Below are 10,464 nucleotides of genomic sequence, written 5' to 3' on the forward strand. Positions count from 1 at the left end.
CACAGACACAGTCCTCATATGACCTGAAATATATCAAACTACACTGCAAATAACAGAAGCAAATTATAAATATCAACATTTAAAACATGTCTTTGGTGGGATTTTATTTTAGACTACTTGAAAAAAACATGAAAATAGACTTTGAATATCAATTATCAGCTAAATCTAATTGACAACCACAGTTGAATTGTTAAACAGACGGACTGAAAAACACAAAAAGCTTCAGAAAAGTGTCAGCGTTATTTCTAACTGAGGTTAAAACACAATTTGTGCCATTTTAGAAGATCAGACATTTGGGATCATTCCTAACATTTATCATTCACACTATTAAATGTTATTTTAACTGCAGTTAAAAATGCAGAATAAATGACAGAATTTTAAAAACATTTGTACAGTACGAGTGTTGTTCTTTAATCTTTCCTGCAGTTCAAGCTGTTCACATTTCACTAATTAACTGGAACATTTAAAGAAAAGTTCAGTAAAGCTGCCTTGAGTTCAACTTTAAGGCCAGACAACAATAAAATTGAGTCTTTAAAGTGATTTAGATCAGCCCAGTGGAAATTTATATCTACTACAAATGTTCAGACACAGAAATTAAAACTTTAACTGATGATACCATATTTAATATTTGAGCAGAAACTTACTTCCAATCTCCAGTCTGGTTCCTCCACCAAAAGTCAACCACAGTGATACAAACTGATTGAGTCGTCGTACAAAAACCTCTCACTGTAGAGAGACACGGCTCTCTGACTTTGACTGACAAAGCTTAAACTGCAAGTACTCAACTTTTCACTTTAATCTAAAAACTGAAATAAATGACTTCTGCTCTTCACCAAGGAATTGTAGTAATTACATTCATAATTTAATTTGGATTTTAAAACTCGCAGTTTACTTTCTTTACACAAAACTACTGGAAAAAAATAGAGGTTGAGATTTGATATTTCAATGGCTAGACAAAAATGTACCTGCAGAACAGAAAATGTTGCTCATGAATTTATAAAATACATCAAAACTTGAACTTACTTCCAATCTCCAGTCTGGTTCCTCCACCGAACGTGTACCACAGTGATACAAACTGATTGAGTCGTCGTACAAAAACCTCTCACTGTAGAGAGACACGGCTCTCTGACTTTGAACACAACAAAGTCAACATCAACAGTTCCTGTTCTTAAAAGAATGAACTATTTCATGTTCTATTTATCAAACAGTGCCACAATTGTTCAGAATGAATCACATTTTTACATATTTATTGTTCCATATGTCTGAAAGTAACATTGATCTCTCTAGCATTAAATTAAAGCAGACAGAAGACGTTCTGAAAGAAAATCATTGTGCAGTCATCAAGCCCATTCCACATTAAAATGATCACTGATACATTGTTAATCAATACTCTGATAAAGTGATTGATCCATTGAGAAACAGCATCATCAGAGTAATCCAAGTCCCTGTTGGAGTCAGTCAGAGCATTTCCATAGAGAGCCACTTTGCATCAGCAGCACCATGCTCCAGTGCTCTGGGAGAGTTTATAGTCCTGAGAGTTGAACACTGGATGACTGACAGCTGTCCTTCATGACAACAGAAGACACAGAAATCCTCCTCATCAAAAACATGACTTTGATCTCCGTCCTCATCTGGACTCTCCTCTGCTTCACTCAGGGTGAGGAAAATCAGTTTTCTGTGCTGTGAAAATCATTTGGAGTGTAGCTGAGTTTCACCTCACCATCTCATGTCCATTGTTTCTTCTCTCTCCTCAGGGTCTGTTGGACAGAATGTTGTTGTGACTCAGCCAGCAGCCAAATCAGTCCAACCAGGACAAACTGTTTCTATTGAATGTAAAGCCAGTAGACAAGTTGCTCAGTACTCTGGTGCACAATACTACCTGGCCTGGTACCATCAGAAAACTGGAGAAGCTCCTAAACTTCTGATCTACAGAACATCAGACAGACAATCTGGAATCTCCTCCAGATTCAGTGGAAGTGGAGCAGGGAATGGAATTGACTTCACTCTGACCATCAGTGGAGTCCAGGCTGAAGATACAGGAGTTTACTACTGTAAGAGTTATCATTCTATCAACAGTCAGTGGTTGTTCACACAGTGAAAAAGCGTCGTACAAAAACCTCCCTCAGTCAGACTGAACAGAAACTGAACTGATTGCTGCAGCTGGAAGCTACTGCAGAGACTGATACAGTTCACTGAAGCAACCCAGACATGTTCACAGCACAATATATCTAACAGCCCTTATATTTGGCATCATTTCCAAATCACCTCTGTTAATTTCCACAGAACCAACAGGTGGATCAATAAAATGTATGTAGGTTTTTTAAGATGAAGCCTGGTTCCCCTGTTCTCCTGCAAACGTCACCCTGACCTTCATCTGGAAAAACTGACACAAGAGAGAGATCAAGATCATAAAGCTGGAAGAAAATTACAAACTCACATATTGAAAACATAAAATATGTGATCAGACATAGATCAATGCAGTTGCATCTGTAGTCCACAAAAGAAGAGACGTTCATTAACTTCAACCTCTGAACTTTAAACAGACATTCTTCAGACACTGATCCACAAACCTCAGACAGTTTTTCTGATCCTGAACAAACTGAAGGACAGTATTTTGTCATAAGTAGTCTGCAAAGGTTTTTGAACTTTAACACAGCTAAGATGGGTTTGAAGCACTACTTTAACTATCTTTACAAGTATCTAAAAGGTTTGTAACCAAACAATGCTGATTGTTTTTGAGACAGAATAGATTATATGAAGCAATGTTTGGATATGTAGTACATTAAGGATGTCAGAGAACTGTGTTTGATATTTAGTACAGAGATTATAAGTTCTTCCAATAATGACAACTTCCTAATAATAATAATAATAATATTACATTTTATTTATAAGTACATATATATATTTTCATGTACTCAAAGACACTTCACATAAGTTAAAATACATAGGTTAAAAAGATCATCAAACAACCAGCAAAAAAATACAATCACACATTGAAGCAATTCTGAAAAGACTGGTTTTGATTAGTGATTTTAATGTGGATGAATCGGTACAGTCTCTGATGTGTTTGAGGATTGAGTTGGGGTGCAGCTATGGAGAAGGCTTGGTTTGGATGCTTGGTCCTGGGTGGTGGAGACAGGAGGTTGGCATCAGAAGAGCGGAGGCTTTGTGACAGAGTGCGGCAGTGGAGCAGGTCAGTGAGGTAGGAGGGGGCCTGGTTATAGAGGGCTTTGTGAGTGAGGAGAAGGACTTTAAATTGGATCTGTTGTGGGACAATGACACAGTGGAGGCTTTGGACAACAGGAGTGATATGTGGTTGAGGGAGCACATTGCATGGTGGTGTAAATGTTTGATCAGATATTTTTAGTAGTAGTAAATGTTGTGCGTACAGTATGAAATTCTACTTTCCATCTTACTACAGTAAGATATTTCACTGCAGACGCACACAATCTGGACGCCATTCAGAAAATGTGATATCTAATATCTAAGAATGTCTGTCTGGATTTTGGGAGCACTTGGAGATATACATGTTAACTGATTCTGCATATTTTGAAAAGATATAGAGTGATTTAAATAGACCATAGATTGCAGTATCAAACAATAGCAGCATGTAAAGTCTGAACAAAAGAGGACCTAGGATGAAGCCTTGTGGGATTATAGTTGATAGTAGCAGATGACTGTTAACCAAGTGAGACTACATCATCTCTTCCTGACAGTTAGGGACTGAACCAGTTTAACACTGTGACAGAGAGAGCAACATATTTCTGGAGTTGATGTAGATGTACATGTGAATTTACACTTCTAATGACAGCACTTAAGTTATATAATTGATAGTTTCTTATAATCCACATTTGATCTATTTTACTTTTATATAACCTTAATAATGTTTGGTCCAGTGTTGTCAGTGATGAGTAAAAATGTTGAAAGTAACTTTCTGTAAAATGAAGTTAGTTGCTTAGTTTTCAATTTCAGTTACCTGTATGAGCACCATGTCTTTCTCTTTCTGTATTTAAGTAAATCAAAAATAAACTGTTTAATTTAGTTTTAGATTAGTATGAAATTATTATACAGCATTGTGAGTTTCTGTGAATCAGCATGAGGATGATTTAAACAGTCAGTACTCCCAGCAGTGAGGAGGAAACAGCATGATATGTTGAGGACAGCTACAGTTCACTGACTCTGTGTGTTTGCATATGTGTCCTTCCTCTCTGCTCCCAGCCTTTAAGAGGCCAGTGTTGATCAGTGGCTGTCCAGGCCTTTCAGAGCCACTGACACGCCGGCAGCACAATGATGATGTCACTGACTCTACTGCTGGCCACCCTGGGGCTCCTTGTTCAGGGTGAGACTCTCTTCTGAAAACTTTGCTTCAGGATGCAACCAGGTTCACCACAGTGATGTTCTGCTATGATGGAGAAACAGTGAAACAAGCAGCATTTACCTTCTTCCATCTATTCTCCATGTTAAAGAAATGATACTCTTCTGTTTGGATGTTGATCATCTTTCTCCAAGCTGGATTTGTCTCAATAACCCTTCTCCTCTGTTTCATGTTTTCAGGTTCATCAGGACAAATCACCCTGACTCAGTCTCCTGGATCTCAGTCTGTTGTTCCAGGACAGACTGTCTCTATCAGATGTAAAACCAGTTCAAGTGTTAGTAGCTACCTCAGCTGGTACTTTCAGAAACCTGGAGAAGTTCCTAATCTCCTGATTTATTCAGCTACAACTCGTCAGTCTGGAGTTTCAAGTCGTTTCAGTGGAAGTGGATCTGGTTCTGACTTCACTCTGACCATCAGTGGAGTTCAGGCTGAAGATTCAGGAGTTTACTACTGTCAGCAGGGTAACAGCTTCCCGTTCACACAGTGATACAACGTCGTACAAAAACCTCCCTCAGCTGGAGAGGAACTGATCTGACTCAACAGCTGCACTGACACTAAAACAACAGAGGTTTCACAAAAAAAACCCCATCATTAATAATGATTGGCTTTGAACATTTTGCCACTAAATATTCAGTATTTAAAAAGTCATATTTTTAATGCTTTCATGAAAACAGGGTGTGAAACAGTCTGCTGCACTTCAGTGGTAACCTCTCTCGAAGTATGATTTCAATTCATTAATATGTGAAATCCATCACTAAAACTATAAATATTATATATTCATTTTATATCTTAACATTCATAGTCAAACATACTCATTGTTGAATTAAATTACAAATCACTACAAATGTTAATAACATATTTTAGTAATTTTGTGTGTTTTGTATTCTAGCAAACATAAACAAATGTGTTTTATAACTAAAACCAAAAAAAAGAGATAAATGAAGTATGTAATCAATTGTATTGTCAATCTAATCAGTTAATTTTGTCTTTTTATCAACTCTTTTATTTGTGTTTATGGTTCTTCAGCAGAAGCAGTATGTAAATAGCTGAAGGGGTAGAACAACAGATCACATTTATGATGTTTGTCCTTATGGTGACGATATTGTACTTTTTATATCAGATTAAGAGTTTATTTTTTAACTTATTTGGTTTTATTCAAAGAATAATTTGTGTCCTTTAGATACACCTAAAGCAATTACAATATTACAAAGCTTACTATTAAGACTCTTTTTCAGAAGAGATGATTGAATGATTTATTGTTGAAATGTTCCTACATTGTTCCAAAGGTTTATTATTGAAGACAAATCTGTAATGATTATATCAGAAACAGTTGTACAGCGATGAAGGTATTCATATTGATTATGACAACATATTATGGACTTATACTACGACCATCACTAGTTTGTACTAATCAAACAATAATGAGGAGTTTTGTCGGAGTGTATAAACTATTTTGATATACAGTATATATGGCTGTACATTATGTTATCTTAAACATTCTGGAGAAGTTGAAAAAAACTTTCTCAGCTCAGTTTTTCTCTGGATTTAATCCAGTCACTGACACCATGAAGAGAAAATCATTAAGACACTTTGATAATAATAAAGTTGAAAACAACTGATTTGATGAACACGTCTTTATTATCTGGAAACAGTGAAATAATATTGAAACACTGCAGCAAGCTAGTAAATATTCTGACTGAAACATGTCAAATGAAAGAGAGAGATAGTTACAGAGTGCACAGTGAGAGCAGTAGCAGAGTAAAACCAGTATCAGAGTCCCAGTGAGTCAGGTCAGGACTGGGAACACTGGTCTCTCCTCAGTGTCTCTGAGAGCGGAGTCTGGGAGCCCTGGGTGGCCTCACAGGTCACAGAGCCCACCTTCCTCCACTGGTCTGCAGAGAGCCTCAGGGTGCTGCTCCAGCTGTAGTGGCCGTCCTTCAGCACCCCGGGGCTCCTGCTCTGCTCCCAGCTGCTGCTGCTGCTGCTGCTGCTGCCGTCCACCTTCCAGGACAGACTCCAGTCTGAGGGGGAAGCCCTTGTTGGCCAGGCACATGAGCGTGGCCTTCCCCTGCTGCAGCTCCTCACTGGAGGGGGCCAGCACCGTCAGGGTGGGACGGACATCACCTAGGAGACACCAATCAGCTTAGAGGACAGGGACCACACAGCTGTCAATCAACCAGCAGCCACTTGGACACCTTTACTGCGTGAGAGTTGATTTTCTCCTTTAAGGAGTTTCTGTCAGATGGTTTTTCTGCTCCAGCAGTCACTCACTCACACATTGTTTCACTTCCCTTTAAGAAACCTCTCATGCACATCAGCACAGACACAGTCCTCATATGACCTGAAATATATCAAACTACACTGCAAATAACAGAAGCACATTATAAATATCAACATTAAAACATGTCTTTGGTGGGATTTTATTTTAGACTATTTGAAAAAACCCATAAAAATAGACTTTGAATATCAATTATCAGCTAAAACTAATTGACAACCACAGTTGAATTGTTAAACAGACGGACTGAAAAACACAAAAAGCTTCAGAAAAGTGTCAGTGTTATTTCTAACTGAGGTTAAAACACAATTTGTGCCATTTTAGAAGATCAGACATTTGGAATCATTCCTAACATTTATCATTCACACTATTAAATGTTATTTTAACTGCAGTTAAAAATGCAGAATAAAAGACTGAATTTTAAAAACCTTTGTACAGTACGAGTGTTGTTCTTTAATCTTTCCTGCAGTTCAAGCTGTTCACATTTCACTAATTAACTGGAACATTTAAAGAACAGTTCAGTAAAGCTGCTTTGAGTTCAACTTTAAGGTTAAACCAACAATAAAATTGAGTCTTTAAAGTGATTTAGATCAGCCCAGTGGAAATTTATATCTACTACAAATGTTCAGACACAGAAATTAAAACATTAACTGATGATATGATATTTAATATTTGAGCAGAAACTTACTTCCAACCTCCAGTCTGGTTCCTCCACCAAAAGTCCACCACAGTGATACAAACTGATTGAGTCGTCGTACAAAAACCTCTCACTGTAGAGAGACACGGCTCTCTGACTTTGAACACAACAAAGTCAACATCAACAGTTCCTGTTTTTAAAAGAATGAACTATTTCATGTTCTATTTATCAAACAGTGCCACAATTGTTCAGAATGAATCACATTTTTACATATTTATTGTTCCATATGTCTGAAAGTAACATTGATCTCTCTAGCATTAAATTAAAGCAGACAGAAGACGTTCTGAAAGAAAATCATTGTGCAGTCATCAAGCCCATTCCACATTAAAATGATCACTGATACATTGTTAATCAATACTCTGATAAAGTGATTGATCCATTGAGAAACAGCATCATCAGAGTAATCCAAGTCCCTGTTGGAGTCAGTCAGAGCATTTCCATAGAGAGCCACTTTGCATCAGCAGCACCATGCTCCAGTGCTCTGGGAGAGTTTATAGTCCTGAGAGTTGAACACTGGATGACTGACAGCTGTCCTTCATGACAACAGAAGACACAGAAATCCTCCTCATCAAAAACATGACTTTGATCTCCGTCCTCATCTGGACTCTCCTCTGCTTCACTCAGGGTGAGGAAAATCAGTTTTCTGTGCTGTGAAAATCATTTGGAGTGTAGCTGAGTTTCACCTCACCATCTCATGTCCATTGTTTCTTCTCTCTCCTCAGGGTCTGTTGGACAGAATGTTGTTGTGACTCAGCCAGCAGCCAAATCAGTCCAACCAGGACAAACTGTTTCTATTGAATGTAAAGCCAGTAGACAAGTTGCTCAGTACTCTGGTGCACAATACTACCTGGCCTGGTACCATCAGAAAACTGGAGAAGCTCCTAAACTTCTGATCTACAGAACATCAGACAGACAATCTGGAATCTCCTCCAGATTCAGTGGAAGTGGAGCAGGGAATGGAATTGACTTCACTCTGACCATCAGTGGAGTCCAGGCTGAAGATACAGGAGTTTACTACTGTAAGAGTTATCATTCTATCAACAGTCAGTGGTTGTTCACACAGTGAAAAAGCGTCGTACAAAAACCTCCCTCAGTCAGACTGAACAGAAACTGAACTGATTGCTGCAGCTGGAAGCTACTGCAGAGACTGATACAGTTCACTGAAGCAACCCAGACATGTTCACAGCACAATATATCTAACAGCCCTTATATTTGGCATCATTTCCAAATCACCTCTGTTAATTTCCACAGAACCAACAGGTGGATCAATAAAATGTATGTAGGTTTTTTAAGATGAAGCCTGGTTCCCCTGTTCTCCTGCAAACGTCACCCTGACCTCCATCTGGAAAAACTGACCCAAGAGAGAGATCAAGATCATAAAGCTGGAAGAAAATTACAAACTCACATATTGAAAACATAAAATATGTGATCAGACATAGATCAATGCAGTTGCATCTGTAGTCCACAAAAGAAGAGACGTTCATTAACTTCAACCTCTGAACTTTAAACAGACATTCTTCAGACACTGATCCACAAACCTCAGACAGTTTTTATGATCCTGAACAAACTGAAGGACAGTATTTTGTCATAAGTAGTCTGCAAAGGTTTTTGAACTTTAACACAGCTAAGATGGGTTTGAAGCACTACTTTAACTATCTTTACAAGTATCTAAAAGGTTTGTAACCAAACAATGCTGATTGTTTTTGAGACAGAATAGATTATATGAAGCAATGTTTGGATATGTAGTACATTAAGGATGTCAGAGAACTGTGTTTGATATTTAGTACAGAGATTATAAGTTCTTCCAATAATGACAACTTCCTAATAATAATAATAATAATATTACATTTTATTTATAAGTACATATATATATTTTCATGTACTCAAAGACACTTCACATAAGTTAAAATACATAGGTTAAAAAGATCATCAAACAACCAGCAAAAAAATACAATCACACATTGAAGCAATTCTGAAAAGACTGGTTTTGATTAGTGATTTTAATGTGGATGAATCGGTACAGTCTCTGATGTGTTTGAGGATGGAGTTGGGGTGCAGCTATGGAGAAGGCTTGGTTTGGATGCTTGGTCCTGGGTGGTGGAGACAGGAGGTTGGCATCAGAAGAGCGGAGGCTTTGTGACAGAGTGCGGCAGTGGAGCAGGTCAGTGAGGTAGGAGGGGGCCTGGTTATAGAGGGCTTTGTGAGTGAGGAGAAGGACTTTAAATTGGATCTGTTGTGGGACAATGACACAGTGGAGGCTTTGGACAACAGGAGTGATATGTGGTTGAGGGAGCACATTGCATGGTGGTGTAAATGTTTGATCAGATATTTTTAGTAGTAGTAAATGTTGTGCGTACAGTATGAAATTCTACTTTCCATCTTACTACAGTAAGATATTTCACTGCAGACGCACACATTCTGGACGCCATTCAGAAAATGTGATATCTAATATCTAAGAATGTCTGTCTGGATTTTGGGACCACTTGGAGATATACATGTTAAATGATTCTGCATATTTTGAAAAGATATAGAGTGATTTAAATAGACCATAGATTGCAGTATCAAACAATAGCAGCATGTAAAGTCTGAACAAAAGAGGACCTAGGATGAAGCCTTGTGGGATTATTGTTGATAGTAGCAGATGACTGTTAACCAAGTGAGACTACATCATCTCTTCCTGACAGTTAGGGACTGAACCAGTTTAACACTGTGACAGAGAGAGCAACATATTTCTGGAGTAGATGTAGATGTACATGTGAATTTACACTTCTAATGACAGCACTTAAGTTATATAATTGATAGTTTCTTATAATCCACATTTGATCTATTTTACTTTTATATAACCTTAATAATGTTTGGTCCAGTGTTGTCAGTGATGAGTAAAAATGTTGAAAGTAACTTTCTGTAAAATGAAGTTAGTTGCTTAGTTTTCAATTTCAGTTACCTGTATGAGCACCATGTCTTTCTCTTTCTGTATTTAAGTAAATCAAAAATAAACTGTTTAATTTAGTTTTAGATTAGTATGAAATTATTATACAGCATTGTGAGTTTCTGTGAATCAGCGTGAGGATGATTTAAACAGTCAGTACTCCCAGCAGTGAGGAGGAAACAGCATGA

The 10,464-nt window shown here is 37.7% G+C and overlaps 2 gene segments (V, D, J or C); one reads left to right on the forward strand and one right to left on the reverse strand.

Annotated features, from left to right (window-relative positions):
- Positions 1-3,991, reverse strand: part of LOC127358289 (Ig kappa-b4 chain C region-like) — a 41,094-nt gene extending 37,103 nt beyond the window's left edge. Inside the window, 3 exon segments of the C gene segment in view lie at positions 1,024-1,094; positions 3,054-3,262; positions 3,977-3,991. Of these exon segments, the coding sequence occupies positions 1,024-1,094; positions 3,054-3,262; positions 3,977-3,991 (295 nt within the window).
- A 175-nt stretch (positions 3,992-4,166) lies between these two features.
- LOC127358105 (immunoglobulin kappa variable 1D-12-like) lies at positions 4,167-6,123 on the forward strand. The segment is given in 2 exon segments: positions 4,167-4,339; positions 4,555-6,123. Coding segments are annotated over 2 exon segments (360 nt in total).
- Positions 6,124-10,464: the final 4,341 nt, after the last annotated feature.

The sequence above is a fragment of the Dicentrarchus labrax genome, unplaced genomic scaffold (genome assembly GCF_905237075.1).
Source record: "Dicentrarchus labrax unplaced genomic scaffold, dlabrax2021, whole genome shotgun sequence".
Taxonomy (NCBI): domain Eukaryota; kingdom Metazoa; phylum Chordata; class Actinopteri; family Moronidae; genus Dicentrarchus; species Dicentrarchus labrax.